Source organism: Ranitomeya imitator, chromosome 1, assembly GCF_032444005.1.
Source record: "Ranitomeya imitator isolate aRanImi1 chromosome 1, aRanImi1.pri, whole genome shotgun sequence".
NCBI classification, from domain to species: domain Eukaryota; kingdom Metazoa; phylum Chordata; class Amphibia; order Anura; family Dendrobatidae; genus Ranitomeya; species Ranitomeya imitator.
Window position 1 is genome coordinate 30,069,469 of NC_091282.1, and position 26,389 is coordinate 30,095,857.

At 44.0% G+C, this 26,389-nt stretch overlaps 1 protein-coding gene across 4 annotated transcripts in view; it reads left to right on the forward strand.

The window, feature by feature from the left end:
* The window catches only part of FYB1 (FYN binding protein 1), a 213,317-nt gene that overhangs the window by 70,257 nt on the left and 116,671 nt on the right, over positions 1-26,389 (forward strand). For 3 of the 4 annotated variants that reach the window (XM_069745921.1, XM_069745919.1, XM_069745923.1), the window contains one exon: positions 18,566-19,610. In XM_069745921.1, coding sequence (XP_069602022.1) covers positions 18,566-19,610 — 1,045 coding nt within the window. Of the gene's footprint in view, positions 1-7,109; positions 7,222-18,565; positions 19,611-26,389 lie in introns of those variants that run through there. The other variant, XM_069745922.1, reaches the window with a different exon arrangement.

The following is a 26,389-nucleotide window of genomic DNA, read 5'->3' on the forward strand; positions in this document are numbered from 1 at the left end:
GGTACTCGGTAACGGGTCCGGTGTTTCACAGGGGGATGTCATGGTGGGGACCCAGTCCGTGGCCCTGGGCGCCCATGTAAAAGGGTAAGGTCTTTAAAGGGAATAAAGTTTATGTTCGTGACGCCACCTGTGGTAATTGGTCAGTGGGGACGGACGCTGCTTTAAGGGGTCCTCTGCGGTGATGTTATGGCAGCTAGATGGTATAACTTCCCACAGGTGAAGTATATCCCCAGGGTTTCCGGTGTGTAGATGGAAGATGGTGAATGGCGCAGTAAGGAACGAGGACACAGGTTTGCAGTCTCTTTACCTTGTTTACTGAAGTCTTCAGGCAGCCACAGTCCAGAGCACCAGATCACAGGGCAGGCAGGGTCCGGCCGGCTTGGAGGCAAGTTAGGAGTCCCCTTATCCAGGTGGAAATCAAAGCCTTCCTCTAGCCCCGAGGTGTTGTAGTCCCTTACTGCCTATGGGTTCAGATAAGGTCCTCACAGATGTTCTCTCTCTCTCTGTCCCCCGTATAGGATAGGACATAACCCGTATGACTGGTGACTTGAGTCTGTTTACAGGGACTCTAGCACGCCCCAGGCTCTAAAAGTGTCACCGTGTCTCCTGGGTATTAAGGCGGACAGGTAACTTGAAGCTCAGCTGTCCTGCCGGTCTCTAATGTAAGTCATAGAGGCCCTTACAACCCCGGTGTTCTGGCTACCGGTCTCTGCGCCTCAGAAGAAGGCAGCCTGCTTGTGGCTTCGCTCTCCTACACACTCACTGCAATATATTCGGCTTTCTATAAATCTCTTTCCAGGAGCTGCAGCACTGTGGCTACACAGCTCCGTAAACCCTCCTCTGCCTCAGACTGATCCAGTCTGTTTCCTGGCAAGAACTGTTCTGATCTTTCCCTCCAAAACTACCATATATATATGTGGGGAGCCACCTAGTAAATAGGATCAAAAGCTCCCACTGGTGGCCTGGAGTGTGAATGTGTTGCATGCTTGTGTTTACCTGGTGACAGTTATCCCTTCTTGCCTCCAAACATAACATCACTCTCCCCGTGAGGAAAGCAATGCTACTGTGACAACCAGGACCCTGAGGCACCACATATATACAGCAACTATCATAACCGGTGAATGTTTCTGTATTGGGTGCATGGATTTCTGCATATCCAGTTTGGATACATGATACTGTAATAGGGTACAGGTGTTGAGTATGTCACCACAGAACAGACAGACCAACTGTTGAGAGTTTATTAACAGGGATAAGATTCTCCTCGCAGGGAGAAAACAATAGGATATAAACTAATAATATAACCGTGGAAATATATGGAAAGTGGTATAAGTTCTCAGGCAGTCAAACAGTGTAACAGTAGTAAACAGAATTTCTTGAGAAAACACTTATCAGTCTGATGAGGACTTGCTTGTAGGGTCGTCTTCTCTAACATAGGCACCGAGAAACAGCGGCACTTGTCGTCCCTCTGTTATCCGTGGGCTGTGTAGTCTCTAGGAACCCACAACCTGGGGTTTAAGGGATTACTGTGGTGGACAGAGGGGATGCTAGGCAAACGGGGTCCCCTCTGCTCTGAGTCTTTTGCTTTAACAGTACAGCCTATCCCAGGAGAACGATGCTCAGTCTATTATTGAGTCTCTCAACAGGAATCAAGGGCTCTGCACTAATACTGTGGGTACCAGGGGCCACTGTCTCTACATGGGCCACTGTCTCTGCACGGGTCACTGTCTCTGCACGGGCATCAGGGCGCACCTCTCCAGTCACAGCAGAGTCCTCTTTGACATACTCACAAGATGCAGTCTTTCTGGACAATCTCCCTGTATTCGTCCTCTGACCGGGAGCTCTTTCTCTCCTCCCCGGAGCGCAGCTGTGTGCTGTTCTGACCGTTCTACACGCTGCTCTCCAAGCTGCACCCACTGCTCTCTCCGCTGCACATGCTGCTCTCACACTGGAGCGCGCACTTTTTCTCTCTCTCAGCCCAGTTTTCTTCCTGTACAGCTCTCTAAGTCTGCCCCCAGGGAAACCTGCTGCACAGCTACATGGTTCCAGGCTCGGAGCAGAGAAGGTAACCCCCTTACAATACGGTCTCAAAAATATGTGCAAAATAAATAAAACGTGTGTGTATATAAGCCAGATGTAGGAGAGAGAGAGAGGGGGAGAGAGAGCCTTTCCTTCCTGAAAAGAGGTCAGATTAAGAGTTGTGTGGTCCACAAATCCATCAGATTTTTAGGCTTTTGGATATTGATGATAATTAATGATAATGTTTCTGCAGCCAGTCTGCAGTGTCTTTCATTATACAGGAGTGAGAGAGAAGCTGCAGTACCTGTGAGAATTGCATGGTCTCCAAATCCCTCTGATTTTGATACTTTTAGATGATTATCTAAAAATCTTTTGTGCACAAATGAATGATGATGTTTCTGCAACCTGTCTGCACAGTCTTTCATTACACAAGGAAGAGAGAGAAGCTGCAGAAGTTGTGCTGTTCCATGTATGTTGTTATATTTTACTCTGCTGCCACCCAATGGCCTTTTTCCGTATGGCAGCTTGTTATTCATTTATTCTTGTGGGCATGTCTTTCACTTCCGGTTCAGGGGTCAAGTCGTCTCTTCCTCTGGCAGCCATTTCATTTTCAGTTTACTTGCTGTTGTGAGAGGACACACTTGAACCAGGCTTAGGAAGGCATCAGTCTTTCGACCTCTTGCTGCTCACACTTGCAGTCATACTTGGTGCTACATCTTACTGTACCCTGTCTACCCTGCATTTCTGGAGAAAGTACTGTATTACCAGTTATACGCTGTCTGTCCAGATTTCCAAATAAACAAGTCTGGATTGCACAATCCCTGGTGTGCATCATCTCTTCGGATGATGAGCAGCATCGGTCCTGTCTTCCCTATAGCGAGGAAATACTGAAGGTATGAAATCTCTCACAACCCTTAATAGTCAAGCACACCTCCACTCGCCTCATGTGGGGACAGAACAGAAGTAACTCTTTTATCTGTGAGCAAGTGTTGATTGAGTATCATATGGTCACTTTAAAAGGTTTTTTCAACTTAATACATTTAACATAGCATCATGGAATTTTAGAGTTGGAAGGGACCTTAAGTGTCATTGTGTCCAACCCCCTGATCAATGCAGGATTCACTAAACCATCTCAGACAGATGTCTGTCCAGCCTCTGTTTGAAGACTTCAATTGAAGGAGAACTCACCACCGCTCTTAAAGGGAACCTGTCACCCCCCCAGGCGTTTTTAACTAAATGAGCCACCTTGTGAAGCACTAATGCTGCATTCTGTCAATCAGGGCACTGACTGTGGGGAGTAAGGAGCGGCCATTTTACCGCCGAACTGTGCCCGTCGCTGATTGGTCATGGCTGTTTTGCCACGACCATGACAGACAGAGGCCGCGACCAATGAATATCCGTGACAGACAGGCAGACAGACAGACGGAAGTGACCCTTAGACAATTATATAGTAGATTATTATTATTTATTTTGCCCTTCTAGTGCAGAGGTAATAGCAAAGTATTTGGCACCAAACGAGTTAACTTTTGCTAAGTCCAAATGGGTGTCATCAGATAGTTTTCACTGGGGGCTTGTACTTCTCCCTGTATGATGACACAAGCAGGCAGCAGCAGCAAAGTGGAAAAAGAACATGCCCCCACCATAGTGTTTAGATCAGGTTTCTCAGTGTGTGAGATTTAAGGATACAGCTCTGATCTCCTTGTCTCACCTGCTGAGCTGAGCTGAGTTTAGCTGTGTCACATTACAACTCTTCTATCAGCTCTCTCCTCTCATAGTACTGTCACCTCTGTGGTACTGACACTTCCCCCCACACTGCCTGTCCAGAGATGACTAGAACATATTATTCGAGCACTGCCTGTCCAGAGATGACTAGAACATATTATTCGAGCACTGCCTGTCCAGAGATGACTAGAACATATTATTCGAGCACTGCCTGTCCAGAGATGACTAGAACATATTATTCGAGCACTGCCTGTCCAGAGATGACTAGAACATATTATTCGAGCACTGCCTGTCCAGAGATGACTAGAACATATTATTCGAGCAAATTATTCGATTTACAAAAACAAATACAGTTTCCTATGTTAAGAGTTGCAATGTATCCATAGAAGTCATATGTTATATATACTTAATCCATATGGGATCCAACTTTTTTTGTGCACCTATAGACTTGGATTGGCCAAGTCTCATCCAAAGTACGACCTCCTAAATACTGTGGTTGGCGTTCATAGGAGACTGTGATTTTTGCTCTACAGAGCAGTGCTGCAATATCGCTATATAGTACATGTGATCAGACAATCGTAGGTTCAAGTCCCCTAAGGGCACTAGAAAATGTATTGAAATTTTTTTTTAAAAAAGTATTTAAAAATATGCAAAAAATAAAAAAATATAAAAATTCAAATAATCCCATTTCACCCCTTAAAAAAAAAATAAAGAAATTAAAAAATACACACAAGTGTGGTATCTCCACATCAGTAAAAGTCCAAAATATAAAATGAATTAACCTGATTGGTAAACGGCATAGTGAGAAACAAAGAAACAAATCAAAATGCCTGAATTTCATTTCTATTTATTAAACCAATAAAAAATTAGTTTTTTTTTATCACCTTGCTGACACACTGCAACAGCGGAGTAATGAAAGTTATTGCCACTGCTAAATTGTCACACTTGATTATCTCTATCCGGATTGCACCAGTCGCACAACTGCTAGATAAAGATACACTATTTAAACCAACAGAAAATTAGTAGTTTTTTATATGGCCTTGCTGACACACTTTAACAACGGACTAATATAAATTATTGCTACTGGCAAATTGTGACGTTTGCTTATCTCTGCCCGGATTGCACCAGTTGCACAACTGCTAAAGTGTTATGATAGGCAATTCAGTATCACTATGGACATGGAGGTCAGAGCACATACAGTGATCTGACAATAACCCAAAATAATAGAACGAGCTCTGAGACGTGGGAACTCTGCAGACCGCAATCCCTGATCCTCTCCAAACACAACTAGAGGCAGCCGTGGATTGCGCCTAACGCTCCCTATGCAACTCGGCACAGCCTGAGAAACTAACTAGCCTGAAGATAGAAAAAATAAGCCTACCTTGCCTCAGAGAAATACCCCAAAGGAAAAGGCAGCCCCCACATATAATGACTGTGAGTAAGATGAAAAGACAAACGTAGAGATGAAATAGATTCAGCAAAGTGAGGCCCGATATTCTAGACAGAACGAGGATAGGAAAGATAACTTTGCGGTCTACACAAAACCCTAAAGAAAACCACGCAAAGGGGCAAAAAGACCCTCCGTACCGAACTAACGGCACGGAGGGACACCCTTTGCGTCCCAGAGCTTCCAGCAAAACAAATAGACAAGCTGGACAGAAAAAATAGCAACAAATAGCAAAGAAGCACTTAGCTATGCAGAGCAGCAGGCCACAGGAATGATCCAGAGAAACACAAGTCCAACACTGGAACATTGACAGGAAGCCTGAATCAAAGCATTAGGTGGGGTTAAGTAGAGAAGCACCTAACGACCTCACCAGATCACCTGAGGGAGGAAACTCAGAAGCAGCAGTACCAGTTTCCTCCACAAACGGAAGCTCCCAGAGAGAATCAGCCGAAGTACCACTTGTGACCACAGGAGGGAGCTCTGCCACAGAATTCACAACACTAAAGATACGCTATTTATTAAACCAATAGAAAATTTGTATTTTTTTTTTATATCGCCTTGCTGACACACTGCAACAGTTTACTAATGAAAATGATTGCCACTGGAAAATTGTCACGTTTGCAAATCTCTGCCCGGATTTCCACATCAGTAAAAGTCCTATCTGTCAAAATATAAAATTAATTAACCTGATTGGTAAACGGAATAGTGAGAAAAACAAATCAAAATGCCTGAATTTCATTTTTTTTTTTCATAGAAAAACAAGCTCTCACACAGCTTTATCGACTGAAAAATGAAAATGTTACGGATCTTGGAAAATGGAAAATATCAGCAAAATTTTATTTTTTAATTTAAATTATGCATGTTTGGTATCGCCGTAAAGAGAATCATGTTGCCAAGTTATTTCCTGCAAACACAAAACATTTTTTTCACAATTTCACCTTAGGCTACTTTCACACTAGCGTTTTTTGCAATACGTCGCGACGTTTAGGGGAAAAAATGCATCCTGCAAAGTTGTTTGCAGGATGTGTTTTTGCCCCATAGAGTAACATTACCGACGCATTGCGACGTATTGACACACGTCGCAACTGTCGTGCGACGGTTGCGCCGTGTTGTGGTGGACCGCCGGGGGCAAAAAACGTTGAATGTAACGTTTTTTGCTGCCGACAGACCGCTTTTTCCGACCGCGCATGCGCGGCCGGAACTCCGCCCACACCTCCCCGCACCTCACAATGGGGCAGCGGATGCAATGCGACGGGCCGAATTCGACGCTAGTGTGAAAGTAGCCTTACTTGGATTTTTTTTCTATTTGTCTAGTGCATCACATGACAAAATGGGCGGTGTTGTTAAAAAGCACAATTCGTCCCATAAAAAAAAATAAGCCCTCATATGGCTATATTGATGGAAAAATAAAAAACATATATGATTGATGAAATAGGAGGAGGAAGACGAAAGCGCAAAAAAAAATTAAAATCGTCATGTCGAGAAGGCTGTGTTGAATCAAAAATCATAGTTTAGGCTGCCTCATCTATGTGTAGGGTGTTACAATCCTGACTTATCTAGGCGTCCAGCAATATAATAGTATTGTCTGTAACTCCCCTGCCCTCTAATAATTATGAGATGACTCTGCTGACCCCAACCCCGTCTATACAGTAAAGCTGACAAATTAGTTTTTTTTGTATTATGTCTGCTGAGACATGCTCTCTTTCAGAATCTTTTTAACAAACTTTTTTAAATTTTTCTGTGTGAACAATCTGTCACTTTCCGATGATACATTCCTTTACTTTGCAGATTCCTCAATATTAATTTGACTGTAATTATAATCGAGCATTATATTTCACTTTCCTCTTCTCTTAAACTTAAGTTCCTCAATAACCATTGTTGTTATAAGAACGAAGTGATTGTTTGTCATTTGGCAGCCGGCGACGTTGACTTTCGGCACAGAGTACGAACGTTTATTCTGCCACTTTGTAACCGAAGCATATAACCGTATACAAGATGCATTAGTCGCTGACTACGTAAATATTTGCTCTGTGCATGTGAGTATTAGTTATATTATTTATTATGTATCACTATGTTCTGCTCTTTATGCGATTGCATTGAGTTATTTCATTATATGGGTGTCTGGACCGGCCGCCCCTCCGGACATTTAGGGTTTCGTTTGGTGGGGTCCTTACGTTGAAGTGGCCACTCTTTATCTGGATGCTGTATGACCCCACTTATCTGGAAGCTAAATGACAATATATGACTTTTTCATGACATGTTTATGGGAGGTAATAAATCACAGAAATGGATACAAGAAACTTTTATGGAACGTTCACACGACTTTTTTTTAGATTTTCAAGCAGAAAGGAAGCATCGGCATTTTTGCTGTTTTTTTTTTTTATTTGTTCTGAAACATTTTTTTCTGCCATTTCCTGATTCATTTAGTAGATATTTTCTTAATCATTTTTTCTTATTATATTTTTTTTTTTATCAGCGTTTGTCTTTCTTTTCTTCCCTACTGACTTCTGTTGTAAAGTATGGCTTATCTTTCAAGCATAAAAAGACGTTAAAATGCTGAACGGCGAGTCGTTTTTATATAGAAATTAGGAAGACGAGCGAGTCTGACGAGAGTCAACATTTTCAGGGAAGTTTTTCAATGTGAATTGAATGTTGTTTATTGTGCTGTGGGGTCTCTGCAGACCCTAGAGCATAATGAACATGGGGTGAGAGAAAGAACCACCTCGCTGCTTACCTGTCCCGCCATCACAGTTTGTTGTACGGTGCTCCGCGCGGCCTCTCGCATCTTCTTCAGCAATCTTCTGGCGCGGAGTAAGCCTCATGTACTAGTACTGCAACAAGCGCAAAGGGGTTATAGAGTAACCGCCACTTTAATTTTTGCATTCATAGAGAAATAGTACATGCAAAAATGAGAAACTTTCTAAAACATCTTGTCAGATAAATCAGCTGCTTTCTCCTCTTGGACTGATCAGATGTAAAATCTGTAACATTTTTATTCAGTGAAGACAAATTTTCCCATCACTGAGATAGGAGATGACCGTTTGTGCTCGTAAAGTTCTATGGAGGAAGGAGGAGCTAAAGAAGACACAAACATAGAGGGAGGAGCTAGAGGTGACACAGACATAGGGGGGGCGGAGCTAGAGAAGACACATACATAGAGGGAAGAGCTAGAGGTGACACAGACATAGAGGGGCGGAGCTAGAGAAGACACATACATAGAGGGAGGAGCTAGAGGTGACACAGACATAGAGGGAGGAGCTAGAGAAGACACATACATAGAGGGAGGAGCTAGAGGTGACACAGACATAGAGGGGAGGAGCTAGAGGTGACACAGACATAGAGAGGAGGAGCTAGAGGTGACACATATATAGAGGGGAGGAGCTAGAGAAGACACATACATAGAGGGAGGAGCTAGAGGTGACACAGCCATAAAGGGGAGGAGCTAGAGGTGACACAGAGGGGAGGAGCTAGAGGCGACACAGACACAGAATGGAGGATCTAGAGACAACACAGACATAGAGGGGAGGAGCTAGAGGTGACACAGATGTAGAGGGGAGGAGCTAAAGACATCACGGACATAGAGGAAGGAACTAGAGGTGACACAGACAAATTGGGGGGAGAAACTAGAGACAACACAGACAGAGGGGAGGAGCTAGAGGAGACACAGACATAGAGGGGAGGAGCTAGAGGTGACAGACATAGAGGGGAAGAGCTAAAGACAACCCAGACATAGAGGGGAGGAACTAGAGGTGACACAGACATAGAGGGGAGGAACTAGAGACAATACAGACAGAGGGAGGAGCTAGAGGAGACACAGACATAGAGGGGAGGAGCTAGAGACAACACAGACATAGAGGGTATGAGCTAGAGGTGACACAGATATAGAGGGGAGGAGCTAGAGGAGACACAGACATAGAGGGGAGGAGCTAGATGTGACACAGACATAGAGGGGAGGAGCTAGAGACAACACAGACAGAGGGGAGGAGCTAGAGGCGACACAGACATAGGGGGGAGGAGCTAGAAGTGACACAGGCATAGAGGGGAGGAGCTAGAGACAAAACAGACATAGAGGGGAGGAGCTAGAGGTGACATAGACATAGAGGGAGGAGCTAGAGGTGACACAGACATAGAGGGAGGAGCTAGAGGTGACACAGACAGAGGGAGGAGCTAGAGGTGACACAGACATAGAGGGAGGAGCTAGAGGTGACATAGACATAGAGGGAGGAGCTAGAGGCAACAATGATTCCGTAGAACTATGAATAGCAACTGTCACCTCCTGTCTTGGTAATGGGAAAGTCTGTAGCCATTGATAACACATTTTACTACTGAATTGAGTATTTTGAGAAGAAAAGATCAGTCCAGGAGGAGAAAGAAGCAGATTCCTCTCATATGGTCTAGTTCAAAGATTCTTATTTTCATGTGTAATATTGATTTATGGAAAAAAAAAAAACGACGGTTATTCTTTAAATTACTTATGGGATAATCACCCAAATCTCTAGTTTATATTAATATTTGTGTGGGTGTGGTATGGCATCTATTGATCTGGGAGCTATTGCCCATGCAATAATCTGCCACATGTTGAACAATCTGCGGCCTGTACTCTTCGGAACCGCTTTCTCCTGCTATCAACTGCTGCAATCCTGCTGCTTGACACCATACTTCTGTCCTATGGAGTCCGAATGGCTAAGCTTCCCTTCTTCTTGAATGACTACGTGACTGCTGTGACGTCCTGGGCCTAGAGCCCATGTGGACTATTCGGGCACCTAGGCCCTTCTCCCCCTCTAAAGGACACGTTCCTAGCTTACTACACAGCAGCCCCTCCTATAGTTAACTATTTACTGTCCTAGGCACTAGATGAGAGCTCTGTACACTATAATGCCCCCCATCTAGTAGCCAAACAAGAACACTACACTTTCCCTATTATGAGTGCAAATATATATGAATTACAGTGTATAAGAACATATTAGACTATATATACATTTTACAGGGAATGGTAATACACGTATTAGTGTAGTAGTACCATTATTTATAAGCGGTAATACATTTAATCATGTAGCAGTACCACAATATTACAGCAAATATACACTAACTTATATTACACTAGAACATACAATACCGGGATATATTAAAGAGGAAAGGTAAAGCCGCAACATTTGTCAATCCCCTTACAACTGCGCACTATACCGGCTGGAGATACGAAATCTGTGGACCAACCAAAAGATTGGAGAAGGTGGGTATCTCCTGGTACGGGCCAGGGGAACTACCGATCCCAGATTGGGAACTTGTAGACTGAGGACATTGTATGTTGGCCATCTACCTGGATGGTTTTTATCTGATCGGAGGGACCCCAAGGCTGTTGTCTCCGACCAGACCGGCTACATCAAGTCATGACCGACTTCTGAGTCCTCCTCACAAGGCATGAGGTTCTGGTACCTGGACGAATTTTTTGACCAAAGTTAGATTCAGGTATCAGAACTTTACCTGAACTTGAACATGAACCAGAACCGCTTTGAAATGTTTGGGGACCCGAACTTTGGAGCTGGAGAAATATCTCTATCTCCTCCATGTACTTACCTCGGAACTCTGAACATTAAAACAGAATTCCGGGAGAAGTCCATGTTGGGAGGTCGCCACTGGATGATACGAACCCCGAACTTTACAGATTGGATCTGCTCATCTCTTCTGCTGACACAACGCTGCAGACACTCCAAGTCTCTCAATCAGAAACAGATTGCCATAGCAGTACCTCCGCCTAAAAGAAGTTATGCCGGAGGTACCTGAGGCTGCAGCACGTTGTCTTCTGCTCGGAGTGCATCTCACTGCTTTGTGACCACAGAGGTTTTCTGCAGGTAGAGCCGCCAACACTTGGAAGTTGTGTCGCTGTTAGGCATCATGGTTCTGTTCTGACTCAGTTCTTTCACCTGTAGGATTCGCGATGTAGTCATCCTGAAGATCATGGCGTCTGATTATCTCTGCACCACTTCCTGTGTGCACCGAAATGGTAGCAATAAATGATATGTTATGCGATTGATACAGCATCTACCCACACGTTTCTCACCCAAAGATAGTCATGCTGCACACATACAGGTGATACTTTTCTGATCCAGGTCAGATATTGCGTGCTAAAACACTGAATGGCCACTTTGTTGGTTATGACCATCTAGTAGATCCGATCCGCAGCAGACTATTGCCATACCATGAGTACATTCCTTCACCAATACTCCACCTCAGGAAGAGGTCATCCATTCACGGTGATTGCCCTGATTATAGAATCATGGTGCAGCATAAATCCAGATCATTTTCTGCTGAATCCATCTCTTTCTCCACTCCTCAGTGATGCACTTTTTGCTCTTTTGCTTACTGGAGTCTCTTTTCTTTTGGTGCCAGAATTGGTTGTTTGATGTATTAGGCCATCGGTGCTAAGGAAAGACGAGCTGTGGGTTCTGACACTTTAGTTTGATACCACAGGTGTAGTCAGCTTCAGTTTCCTTGACAGTTTTCTTCAAACCCTCTTCTTACCCCATGCATCAGAACTATTCTTCATCTACACATATGCGCTACTCTGAAAGTGGATGAATCGCTTGATCCGACTGGCTCCAGTTCCCTTGTGGTGCTACAGTGCTACAGAGGCAAAGCTGCTTCTTTATGGGTCAACAGCTCAGCAATGGTGCCAGCTGAAACTGTCAATTATCAGGAGCGCACTAGCCCCCCTGGTAAGCAGGAAGCCAGGAGGCATTGAAGCGGTGTGCTCTTGATGAATGACAGTTCATAGCTGCAGCATGATTATGCCACTGGTCCGAACTGTGCACTCTCCAATTTTTCAAGCAGAGGCAGATTTGCCATGGTGCCAGCTAAAACTTTCAACCATTAGGAGTGCACTAGCCCCTTGTAAACAGGAAGCCAGCAGGCAGTGAAGCTGTGTGCTTCTGATGATTGACGGTTTGGATCCGCAGCAGTCTGGGGGACAGTTGCCCAGAACCCGCCGCTGCCATCAGTTTGTCAGGGAGACACAACTCCCGCTGCCTGAAATCGTCAGGACAATTGAGTAACGAGTGCTTCCACTAATAGGCCAGTTATTGGGAACTCACAGTGAGCATATGGTATATACACCTTCGATTCCAACACATGGAATATATATATTGCAAGGAGGCTAAAGTCCATGTAGTTCATGGGAGGTATGTGTCACAGAGATGGCTGCTCTCAGTGACGTAACCCGGAGTATTTTCTCTAGTACACGTAAACACTAAGAGGTTCGTTTGGTTCCCCTGGGACTGTGTTGTGGGTAGCTATGAGAGATGGGCAGGTCTGGCTACCCACATACCTCACCTCTGGGTGTGCTTACAGCTTATATAATGGAGGCTGTTGTTTGGCACATGGTCTGTGTGTTGGGGAGGGAGAAGGCCTCCTGTGTTTTTGGCTCCAGACCGAGCCTGAGAACTGGACACTAACACAGCCTCTGTGTCCACGGGCCTGGCGGAGCAGAGCCCTGCTATGGACATTTTGTGTTGAGTTTGCCTGATCTAAAGGCTGTTTAGTTTCTGTTTTGCTTCTGGGGTTTATGAAGCAATAAACCCCCCATGAACTTTTAAAGGAGCAAGCCTCTTTTTTTCCTATATATATATATATATATATATATATATATATATATATATATATATATATATATATATATATATATACACAGCTCTGGCAAAAATTAAGAGGCCACCACAACAAACCCCTGTCATGGGCAGCCCAATCTCCAGACCTGAACCCCACTGAAAACCTCTGGAATGTAATCAAGAGGATGATGGATTGTCACAAGCCATCAAACAAAGAAGAACTGCTGACATTATTGTACCAGGAGCCGTGTGAAAGACTGGTGGAAAGCTGCCAAGACGCAGGAAAGCTGTGATTAAAAATCATGGTTATTCCACAAAATATTGATTTCTGAACTCTTCCTGAGTTAAAACATTAGTATTGTTGTTTCTAAATGATTATGAACTTGTTTTCTTTGCATTATTTGTCAGAAAAAAAAAATACAAAATTTATTGCTTTGAACTTTGGAGACATGCTGTCAGAAGTTTATAGAATAAAAGAACAATTTATATTTTACTCAAAAAATATACCTTTAAAGAGAAAAATCAGACAAATTGAACATTTTGCAGTGATCTCTTAATTTTTGCCAGAGCTGTATATTTTGCTGAGCACATGATCTCTCTAAGAAGTTCAAGCAAAACTTTTTTTGGAAACAAACGTTTCAACAAAAAAAATTTCTGCCGATGCTCCTTGAGAAAAATATGCAAAAGAAGTTCCTCTCTGAAAGGAGAAGAGTCTGGGGAAATTCAGGAAAGTAAAATTGGATTTTTTTTTCATTTTAACCTTCACTTTATGGGAGTATTTTATCCGGTAAGGACGCCCCTGGAAATTGGAAGCAATTATATCAATAAAGGTAAAAAAAACCCGAAAAATAATTAAGAGTGAAAAAGCAAAAAGTGCACAAGATGACAGAAGGGGGAAAAAAGGAAGCACAAAACAAGAGCTCTTCCTCTATTATGCAAGACATGGCTGTGCTAACAAGAAAGCCAGGGGCATAAGTAATAACGTTGCGTACACTTCCCCAACAAACCCTTGACTGTCCATGCAAATAGCAAATCTCCTAAAATAACATACACCGATCCATCAGTGAGCTGTCCTGCATTACACCCATTGATATGAATAGATGTTGTGTCATACTTCATTTCCCCTGCGGAGGCAGTGTGAGGAAACTGAGCACTTACTGCTAGGCTTACCCACAGATTAGAGCTAGTAACAGGTGGTATTGCAGTGAGAAAGATGTTTAGCTCTTTTCCTACTTTATTTTTGTAAGCTTGTACTGGTATGGGGCGGAAATACAGACCTATTTCACTAGAGCTTGATGGTTGCGGATCTGGGATGAAGCACTAGAGCTTGATTGTTACAGATCTGGGATAGAGCACTAGAACTTGACAGTTATGGATATGGGATAGAGCACTAGAGCTTGGTGGTTACAGATCTAGGATAGAGCACTAGAGCTTGGTGGTTATGGATCTGGGATAAAGCACTAGAGCTTAGTGGTTACAGATCTGGGATAGAGCACTAGAGCTTGATTGTTACGGATCTGGGATAAATTACTAGAGCTTGGGGGTTACAGATCTGGGATAGAGCACTAGAGCTTGACAGTTACAGATCTGGGATAGAGCACTAGACCTTGGTGGTTACAGATCTGGGATAGAGCACTAGAGCTTGACAGTTCCGAATATGGGATAGAGCACTAGAACTTGGTGGTTACAGATCTAGGCTAGAGCACTACAGCTTGATGGTTATGGATCTGGAATAAAGCACTAGAGCTTGGTGGTTACAGATCTGGGATAGAGCACTAGAGCTTGAAAGTTATGGATCTGGGATAGAGCACTAGAGCTTGATGGTTACAGATCTGGGATATAGCACTACAGCTTGGTGGTTACAGATCTGGGATAGAGCACTAGAGCTTGGTGGTTACAGATCTGGGATAGAGCACTAGAGCTTCATGGTTACGGATCTGGGATAGGACACAAGTGATTGGTGGTTCGGCTCTAGGAAACAGGCACTAGAGCTTGTTTGCTACGGATCTGGGATCGGGCAATAGAGCTTGGTGGTTATGGATCAGGAATAGGATACAAGAGCTTGGTGGATACAAATCTGGGATAGGACACAAGTGATTGGTGGTTTTGGCTCTGGGATACAGGCACTAGAGTTTGTTTGCTACAGCCAAGGTTTTTTTCCGTGTTGCCAACTGATATAACAGTGACCCGACATCTTTGTTTTATCAATAAAAAAACTTTATCTATAAGTCATATAAAAAACAAAAAATGCAATATAAACAGATAAAACACATTAAAGAGTGACAAAAATGAACTAATTTTTTACATCATACAAAAGCCTTCATTAGGCTTAATATACACGGATGTCTCAGCACTGGATTACTGCACCATTACTATGACACCTGTGTGAGTAACCATAGTTTTTACTTCAGAAATCAAAAGATCATGTGAAAATATGTAACTTTGTAATATATGTTATACGATAAATCTGCTTCTTTCGCCTCTTACATTGATCCTTGACTCTCAGTTCAGGGGTAAAATCTGTATTCAATGAAGACAGATTTTCCCATTACTGAAACAGGAGATGGCAGTTGGTGCTTTTAAAATTCCATGGAGGGAGGAGGAGCTAGAGGTGACACATACATAGAGGGGAGGAGCTAGAGGCCACAGAACTTTAAAAGCACCAACAGTCATCTCCTATCTCAGCTATGGTTGCTCTTTAATTCTTGTAGAGAGCCAAAAGCCCTTTGGTTTAGCGTATCTTAATGTATTTTATCTTTTTATGTTACATTTTTGCCTTGTTTTTATGACTGATATATACAATTATTTTTATTAACAAGACAAAGACGTCTGATCAGCTTTATCTCGATGGGCAGCACCAAATAGAACCTCGGCCTTTTACATGATGTTGAGATGGGATGTAACAACCCTGCCGGCCTTCCATTCCCCACCTACCTGTTACATCAACTCACTCAACCAGTGCCATGCTGTGAGATCTGTCTGCTGCTGGTTCCATGCCATGTGCTTCATGGCGGCCTGCTCTGTGTACACTTCCTGGCTGTGTGCATAGGGGGGTGGCGCCAGCCACTCCGGATTCTTATTGAGACTGTGTGCACCTCCCTTGGGTGTTCCTGGCCAATAGCCTTGAGGCCTCTGATACTTAAGGCGTCCTCACCCATTGGAGGACGCCTGAGCAAACTATTCCCCTCAGTTAGCATTTGCTACTGAGCTGCCAGGTCGTGTCTGGTTCCTGTCTCAGAGGGCTGCAATACTGCAGGCCTTCATCTGTGTTCTGTTTGTGTATCCGTGTCCGTTCCTGTCTGAACTCTGGTCTATGTCCGTCCCTGCTCCTCCTTTGTCATTTGTCATTTCCCACTCTGCTGTGTGTACCTCTGCCTTATCTTTCTGCTCTGTTCGCCACTGTCTGTGGCTCTGCATCTCTCTGCTCAGTTCTACCACAACCTGTGGTTCTGTGTCTCTCAGCTTTTCTCTCAGCTCTGCTCTCAGTAACTTTGCTCTGCACTCTGACCTTGCTTTACACTCTGTGGCTTTGCTCTCAGCTCTGCACTCAGATCTTGCTCTGCACTCTGTGGCTTTGCTCTGCGGCTCTGCTCAGCTCTCGCTCTGTGCCCCGCTCCTTGCGGTTCTACCTGGCTCCGCTCTTTGCGGTTCTATGTCTTTTGCTCTTGGCGTTACTTCCTGTGACTCCGCTCTTGTCTCCGCCTCCAGCGTCTCCGCTCTTGGCTCCGCCTCCAGCATCTCCGCTCTTGGCTCCACCTCCAGCGTCTCAGCTCTTGTCTCCGCCTCCAGCGTCTCCGCTCTTGGGTCCGCCTCCAGCATCTCCGCTCTTGGCTCCACCTCCAGCGTCTCCGCTCTTGGCTCCGCCTCCAGCGTCTCCGCTCTTGGCTCCGCCTCCAGCATCTCCGCTCTTGGCTCCGCCTCTAGCGTCTCCGCTCTTGGCTCTGCCTCCTGCAGCTCCTTCCTTGGCTCTGCCTTCTCCTTCTCTGCTCATAGCTCTGCCTTCTCCTTCTCTGCTCATAGCTCTGCCTTCTCCTTCTCTGCTCATAGCTCTGCCTTCTCCTTCTCTTCTCTTAGCTTTAAGCTCCACCTCCTACTCTTACTCCGCCTCCTGTGATTCAGCTTTGCTTCCACTCTTGCTCTATCTTTATTCTGCTACTTGCCATACTGGTCTCTACCTGTTTCTTCATATTCTCCAGTCTGAACAAGTTCTTACCTGTTTCCATACATCCATCTGAATCCCAGTTCCTACCAGAGTATCAGTCCTGTCTGCCAGTGCCAGCCGTGCCCGTCTGCCTGCCTGTTTATCCGTCAAGCCAGTCCGCCCGTCAGGGCCTCTGCCATACCCGTCTGTCAGCCAGTGTCACAGCCGTGCCTACCTGCCTGTGTCTTGTCCCCGGTGGGATCAGCATCCACAGTCCGACTCCACCCTGGAGTGGTACCTGGTAGCTTCCTATTGCACAAGTCTGACCTCACCATCAGAGGCTCCAGCGAACACCTAGGAAGCTACTTAGTTACGCCCCTTCCAGGGAAGTTCGGTCTGTGGTCCAGTGGGGCCACACCCCCAGGCGCCCGCGCCAACCAGTCTCGGCACGAGCGTTACATAGGAGCTCACTACACAAAGCAGTTGTAGGACTACTTGTCCACAGGGGGACCAAGGGCCAAGTACTCCTCCTCTTGTCATACCCTCTAGGAAAGGTCTACTATATTGGGAGCCAAGGTGGACTGCTCTAACTACTGGGGAAGATATAGAGATAGCCCGATGTAATTGCACCAGACGTGGAGTCCTGGTTTGATGACAGAGGAGGTAAAAGGGAGAATGGTGAAAAAAGTTTTTGCAAAACTTTTAAAGTTAGTTCTTAGACCTTGATCTTCATCCGTGTCGCACTTACGTGGATCTAGGAGGCTGCAATATGAGAAGCAGTTTGGCAATGTAAAACTATAGGAAGAAAGTACAATGTTGCATGATAACACACGACTGATGTCATATGCACAAAAGGTGTAAACCTGAAGCCAGCTGCATGTAAGGGCGCCAGCTCCGAGTACTCGTCAGGAAGTGGCTTCAATCACCATGGCTGCCGTTCAGGTTTACACTGTGACTCCACGTAACACTTCATTTCCTCTTTCTCGAAATTCATCAGGCAGAAACAGGGAACAAGAGAGATCACTTGGAGTTTTGTCACTTTCTGAACATGAACTTGATAGTTTCTCTTAACATGAGCCAATACTTGCCATAATACGATGCCCCAAAGAGGCGCCAACCACAGTGGCCATCAATAGGGTTTCACATAAGAAATGCTCCATCTGTGCAAAAGTCTACAGAACAGCAGTTAGAAACTCCAATGATGTGTAAAAAGTCCTGAATTTTGCTGAAAAGCTGAATTTCTGTTTTTCTTGTGTTGCACCTTGAAGTGCGTGAGTCATCGGTGGGAATATCTTCTTCGAAAGTGGACCCTTTACCTTTTTTCACTACACAACTGTAACGTAATGTTGCAAATATAGTAAACTCAGAGTGATTTATCTTTGGAGAGTAACAATGATAATATTCAGTATTACACCGACATAACAAAAGACAAGAACACTTGACAATAGCACAATAAGTAAAAGAAACCTGTAGGGGATGAGCTTTTACTTGGCTGTACAGGAAGATGCTTCGTTTAGAAACTCTACCAATGAGCTCTGTTGCAAGCCTCAAGTCAGGAAGCCTTTGAAATAGCTGTGACTGTGCGAGAGCAGTGTAGCAACATCTCACTTCACTTCGTCTTTCCTTTTATGCTTGCAGGAAAACCCCCCAAATGTGAAGTATCTCGCAGACATGTTTAATGCGGCACCTGCTCCCGTGGATGGAGCCGAGAAGTCCCCGGGGCATTCGTCATTAAGTTCTTTCCAAGCAAGAAGAGCAGAATTTGCCAAAGGTAACAACTCTGCCCCAGCAACCTTCCCCAAGAAACCCAACTCTCCAAAACCTCTACAGATTCCCAAATCTGCATCTGATGAAGCAAAGCCCCCTATCCTAAGACCGGCAGGTTTTAACAGAAGTGTAGGATCCATTCATGGAGCCAGTCAAGACTCGGACACAAAACCTACATTTCCAAAACCATCAGGATTTAAGACTTTTGATCAACCAAAGGATGAACCGAAGGTGCCATTTCCAAAGCCCCTCGGAAACAAGCCATTTCAAACCACAAACTCTCCTCAAGAAAACAGGATTGGGGTAAAGCCACCAGTTCCAGCTGACCCAAAAGACGATCTCCAAAAACCAGTGTTCCCCAGGCCATCCACTGTTAAAGCATCAGAGATTGAGTCTAAATCCTACGTACAGAAGAAGCCTCCATTTGGGGCAAAGCCTCCCTTGAACCCTGTAGGATCACCCAGTGAATTTAACTCCAACAAACATGGTTTAGCCTCAAAGACATTCTCAAATTCCTTAGAAAGAAAAAAGCAAACAACGGCAGAAGAACCAGAACAGGGTCTTACTCCTCAAATCTTTCCTGGAGTCACATTAAGGTCAACGGGGATTAAACCAGTGCAGAGCCCATTTATAAATCAAAGCAATGACGAGCCAAAAGACAAGACAAAGCCAACTACACTAATAAAAGATTATCAGGCCAAAGCGAACCAGGAAGGAGGACCATCTCTACCATTCACATCAAAATACCCAAGAATTCCATCAACATCATCATCGGAGAATGCAAAAGAGCAAAAAAATTCATCGGAACCGAAACGTAAACCCTTGCCGACACAGTCCCAACTGGGTCCTCCTCCTCAAAAGCCAGCGAGACCTCCCAACGTAGACATAGAACGGTTCAGAAGAGGAAAAACACCAGGTAAGATTGATTACAAAGTATTATAACAGATATAAATTTCAGCTAAGGATATAAAAGCTTCATAAAAAGTGGCTTTTTCTTGTTTTTCTGTAAAATTTCAGTTTGTCTTTTCTTTTTCACTTTACTTTTATGTCTTTTGTTGTGCATTTTTTTTTGTTTCTACGTAGAATGTTCTACATTTCTGTATGACTTGCTTGATTCCAATATATATATATATTAGTATGTGCAGCTGAAAATTAAGACTTCCAGAACATGTTTCAGGTCTTTAGTAGAAAAATTCCAAACATAGAACAAAAAGACCTTAAAAGAGTAAAGATGCAAAATAAAAATATTCAGCATATTTGTTCCATAGAATAAATACTGGTTTCTGGATTATTGTTGGTAGAAATTTACAGACTGGGGCATTTACCTTACATGATTCCAATCCAGCTAAACCGTGAAATCCAAAAATGGGAAAAAAAATTTTTTTTTTGTTGTTTTTTTGTATTTATATTTCTAAAAAAAAAAAAAAAACAATAATTCAACTAAAACAAAAAAACATGCTAACTTGTAATTGACTTGATGTCACTGTATATGAAAACCCAAAAATCTGATTGAGGATATGTTTTAAGTCCTTGGATTTTCCTCTGTTGTCAAGTTTTTGAAAGTTCTATGCTAGCGTGTGCCGTGTGCACCAGCGTGCCGCCTTTGGTGCGGGTTCTTCCTTAGTCCACCCAAAGAACCAAAATAGCCTAAGACAGATTCAATGTGGGGAAATCCTTTTTCTTTCAGGGAGCACATAAACAAAACTAAGGACATGGCCACCATTACATTTGCCAAACTGGTGACTGTGGTGCGAGGATTGGCTTACTCTGTGTCCACCATTAGGAATGGTCGCTAGACCTCAACCGTTAATTCTGCACTCATGGCATCAATGATGACTAATACATGATTTGGCCAATTACTGCCACCGTTACCACCAGGTTTAATTGAGGTTCTGAAAAAGAGAACTTGACTGTGTGGATTCAATTGTGTTTGGACATCACGGTCACGTCTAGACCTCTTGGAGGATCCTCTGGCTTTCTTATGGTTTCTTTTCACATTCGAGCAATGTTCAGCCCTACTGCCAAAGGTGTGCACACCTCGGCTTCATTGCTGCACCACGTATGCTCAACGAGGCAGCAGCGATGCAACCTAGTCATGCTTGCGTCCATGGGCATGAGCATGTGCCGATGAAGCAAGGGAGCGTGCACTGTGCATTGCCAAGGAGGATGGCTTGCGCGAGAGATTGGTAAAGAGCGAGTGGTAACAGCTGAGTCCTGCATCATGTCTGCCTTGTTGGGCATACGCAGTGCGGCAATAAAACTGGTTTCACTACACATTGCCAGGGAGGATGAACATTGCTTGCATGCCCGATATTTTTAAAGAACGAGCGGTAACGGTTGGCTGAGTCATGTGTCATGGCTGCCTTTTTGGCCATGAGCAGTGCACCAATGAAACTGGAAATCATACACCTGGCTTCACTGCGCAATGCCAAGTAGGCTAAATGTCATGCGCATGCGCGAGATTCTAAAAGATAAAGCAGTGATGCCGCTTTAGCAAATCATGTGATTCGTGCCCACAGGGCGTTATAACATGATTAATGGGAACATTTGCCCGGGAAGAACAATGCTCCCACCCATGACCAGTGACACGCTCATTAGCACATCGCAAGCCCAGTTATAAAACTGATTTTATGGAGACTTGAAAATCTATGAGACAGAAAAGAGGGGTTAGGAAGTACATAAAGGGTATGGTGGTGGTTTAGGACGCGCAAGGAAGCTGAAATCAATCTGGAAATTACTTTTTTTTCCAGTTTTATATATACTTATATTTTCTTTTTTGCTTTGTTTGCTTGTAGTTTGAACTTCCTCATCTTTATATTCTGCATCTAATTTTACACGTCTCGATGGTCTAAATATAAGCGCACTGACTAACCCGGTGTTATCTCCGCACACATTTCTTCCTGCGTAAAAGTGTTTGTCATGGGGGCAATAAATGGAGGAAAACTCATTGCAACTATAGACCTCTTTTCCATAAGAAAGTAAAAAATTGCCCTCCTGGCGTGCTGCTGAAAAGGCGAATTTCACTTCTCAGTTTAGGAAATTGCTTGAATATTTACCAGCACTGAGATAACGGGGTTGAGAAATGTGAAATATAGAGAAGTGAGCGCTGAGCCGACATGGGGCAGATGGATGTACGCCATACTAGTGCATGTGCAGCATAGTATGCAGAAACTATAGTCCGCACCTCCCAATGGAAACCAAAGCAACTCTGCTGCATCCACCGCTGGTGCTCACTGCTTATCAAGTCAATAGTCACCCTTAGGCTGGAGTCTTCACACAATGTATAAAAAAATCTGTCCGATTTTGTCTTCCGAGAATCGCACAAATCTTCTCCGCTTGTTGATCCGTATGTCATCCGTGTGCAATGCCAGGATGCGTTTTTTTCTCAAAAAAGTATCCGTATGTTATCGGTATGGTGAGATTTTCTCGCACACTTGCAAAATGAGCAAATAATGGTTGAGCCTTTCCTGTCACCTGCCCAATGCCTGAGAATTTCTCACAAGGTTGAAGGTTATAGCTAGGCTTAGGGATAGGTTTAGGTATAGGGCTAGGGTTAGGGATAGGTTTAGGTATAGGGCTAGGGTTAGGGATAGATTTAGGTATAGGGCTAGGGTTAGGAATAGATTTATATGTAGGACTTGAGTTAGGGATAGGTTTAGGTATAGAGCTAGGTTTAGGGATAGGTTTAGGTATAGGGCTAGGGTTAGGGATAGGTTTAGGTATAGGGCTAGGGTTAGGGATAGGTTTAGGTACAGGGCTAGGGTTAGGAATAGATTTATATGTAGGACTTGGGTTAGGGATAGGTTTAGGTATAGGGCTAGGTTTAGGAATAGGTTTAGGTATAGGGCTAGGGTTAGGGATAGGTTTAGGTATAGGGCTAGGGTTAGGGATAGGTTTAGGTACAGGGCTAGGGTTAGGAATAGATTTATATGTAGGACTTGGGTTAGGGATAGGTTTAGGTATAGGGTTAGGGATAGGTTTAGGTATAGGGCTAGGGTTAGGGATAGGTTTAGGTACAGGGCTAGGGTTAGGAATAGATTTATATGTAGGACTTGGGTTAGGGATAGGTTTAGGTATAGGGCTAGGTTTAGGGATAGGTTTAGGTATAGGGCTATGGTTAGGGATAGGTTTAGGTATAGGGTTAGGGATAGGTTTAGGTATAGGGCTATGGTTAGGGATAGGTTTAGGTATAGGGCTAGGGTTAGGGATAGGTTTGGGTATAGGGCTAGGGTTAGGGATAGGTTTGGGTATAGGGCTAGTGTTGGGGATAGGTTTAAAAATAGGGATAGGTTTGTGTATACGGTTAGGGTTAGGGATAGGTTTAGGTATAGGGCTAGGGTTAGGGATAGGTTTGGGTATAGGGCTAGTGTTAGGGATAGGTTTAAGAATAGGGATAGGTTTGTGTATACGGTTAGGGTTAGTGATAGATTTAGGTATAGGGCTATAGTTAGGGATATCTTTAGATATAGGGCTAGAGTTGAGGATAGGTTTAGGTATAGGGCTTAGGTTGGTGATAGGTTCAGGTGTAGCGCTAGGGTTGAGATAGGTTAAGGTATAGGGCTAGCGTTAGGGATAGGTTAAGGTATAGGGCTAGCGTTAGGGATAGGTTAAGGTAAAGGTCTAGCGTTATGGATAGGTTTATGTAAAGGTCTATAGTTATGGATAGCTTTAGATATAGGGCTAGGGTTGAGATAGGTTAAGGTGTAGGGCTAGTGTTAGGGAAAGTTTTAGGTATAGGGCTATAGTTAGGGATAGCTTTAGATATCTCTAGGCTAGGGTTGGGGATATGTTTAGATATAGGACTTGGGTTGGGGATAGGTTTAGATATACAGCTAGGATTAGGGACAGATTTAAGGGCTAGGGTTAGGGGTTAGAAATAAGTTTAGCTAAAGGCTAGGATTAGGGCTAGGTTTAGGTATAGGGCTATAGTTAGGGATAGCTTTAGTTATAGGGCTAGGGTTGGGGGTAGGTTTAGGTATAGAGTTGGGGATAGATTTAGCTATAAATCTAGGGTTAGGAACAGATGATGTAGGTATAGAATTGGGGTTAGAAATAAGTGTAGGTATAGGGCTAGGGTTATGTTTAGATATGGAGTTTGGGTTGGGGTTAGGTTTAGGTATAGGGTTAATGATAGGTTAATGGAAAAAGTTATATAAAAAGTAATAACAAATAAAAAACAAAATATAAGAAAGTAAAACCTTGTTATTATTATTTTTGTTTTTTTTTTGCCTGATTTCAGCAAAAAAAAAAAAAAAACAGAAAAAAAATTAGGAGGTCAAAGAGAAAATTGTGATTATATCAGTATTTTACTCAAATACATACACAATACTGGGCTAATGGAAAGTGACTCAGGGAGCACTAACTGCTCACAGGTTGGGGGGCGCAAACATTTTTTGTTACTCCCGGCACTGGAAATCCGTGCTACGCCACTGGTCAGAGGGACAAAAAACTGCCATATGCACTACAGACAGGGGATAATGTGAAGCTCGTGGGAAAAATAAAGGGGAGTTGCCGGCTGAGTGTGGCTGCTCCTTTTCAGTGTTTTTCTGCACACCGGCGCTCCCGGCCACCCACTCTTCACAGAATGCAGCACATTTACTGGAATGGGGCTATGCTGCAGTTCCCTGAACGGTGGGTGACCGAGAGCAGCGGTGCGCAGGGGAATATTGTAAGTACAGTAAGTTGAAGGTCCCTATATTTTCCTGATTGTTGGGGGCTTACAGTGTTCGGACGACCACCGGTTTTAATGTTATGTCATGCAATGAAAGTGGCTAATTGCACGTCACGCGTCACTGCAATGCTGAGAAGGAAGACGTTGGGCTCAAAGCTCCGATGATACAGTGACCCGGGGAGCTGTCATCATCCAGTGACAGGTTCTGCTCTCCGCGCCACTTCCTTATTTTCTGCAGATTATTCCTCTGACTGTTTTGGCTACGAACTTCCCATTTTTGTGCAGCGGATAAAAGATTAACATTCACGGGTCTTGGCCGCCACATGCCGTACCTTCCACCGCTCAATGGCTAATATTGACTGTAGATACAATTTTATCAGATATTTTACCTCCTTTACAGTCAGCGCATTTTATGTAAGCTCGTCGGAGATCATGATTCATTTGGAAAACCTCAAGGAATACGCTTGGTTCCATGTGCATTTTTCCAAACAGGCTGTAAACGATAGGGGGCGCCGACGTGCAGTACCCCCGGATCTGTATTCTTATAGCGGCCCTCCCTGCACTTTATACCTCTGTTTAGGGATCCCATGGAATGAGCGATAGGTTTAGTTCCTTATGTGTGAAAATGTTTTGGTCATTCCTAAATCTCTTGGCATTGACTCGACTTGTTTCCTGACCATGACTTTTGTCTGCTGCCTGCCCTGACCATCTGCAAATCAACCATTGGGAAAGAACTCTGCCTAACTTCCCCTGCCTTGTTACATTGTCTGAAATAAGTATTTGATACAATAGAAAAACAGAACTTAATATTTGGTCCAGAAACCTTTGTTGTTTGTAATTACAGGGGTCAGAAGTTTCCATTAGTTCTTGACCAGTATCACACACTGCAGCAGGGATTTTGGCCCCTTCCTCCATACAGATCTTCTCCAGATCTTTCAGGTTTCGGAGCTATCGCTGGGTAACGTTGAGTTTCAGCTCCCTCCAAAGATTTTCTTTTAGGTTCAGGTCTGGAGACTGGCTAGGCCACTCCAGGAACTTGAAATGCTTCTTACGGAGCCACTCCTTAGTCGTCCTGGCTGTGAGTTTCAGGCAATTGTCATGCTGGAAGACCCAGCTGCAACCAATCTTCAATACTTTTACTGAGGGAAGGAGGTTGTTGTCCAAAATATCGAGATACATGACCCCATCCATCCTCCCTTCAATACGGTGCAGTCATCTTGTCCCCTTTGCAGACAATCACCCCCAAAGTATGCTGTTTCCTCCACCATGCTTCACTGTTGGGATGGTGTTCTTGGGTTTGTACTCATCCTTCTTATTTCTCCAAACACGGCGAGTAGAGTTCATACCAAAAAGTTCTATTTTGGCCTCATCTGACCACATGACTTTCTACCATGCCTCCGCTGGATCATCCAGATAGTCATTGGTGAACTTCAATCGGGCCTGGACATGTGCTGGCATGAGCAGGTGGACCTTGCGTGCCCTGCAGGATTTTAATCCATGATGGCACATTGTGTTACTAACGATAATGTTTGATACTGGGGTCCCATCTCTCTTCAGGTCATTGACCAGGTCCTCAAGTATAGTTCTGGGCTGATTCTTTCTGGTTGATGAAATACTTATTTAATGTAATAAAATGTAAAGTCATTATTTAGAAATCTTACAATGTGATGTTCTGGTTTTTCTTCTCAGATTTTGTATCTCACAGGTGAAGTGTACCTACAATAAAAATTACAGATCTCTCCATTCTCTGTAGGTGGGAAAACTTGCAAAAGCAGCAGTGGATCAAATACTTATTTTCCACACTGTATACATGAGGGCACAAACTGCCCACATGGCATGGAAGCATTGCTCCTACTGGAGCCCATTAGTGCCCCACACAGTACAGAGTTGTGTTCTGGGACCTGTAGTCCCACAAGTAGTTGTGTAGTTCTTAAGGGAGGCTGGCAAGGCTAGTTATGAGAGATGTGCAGGTCAAACTAGCCACACACACACTCCCACCTAGGGGAGCGGTTAAAGGTATATAT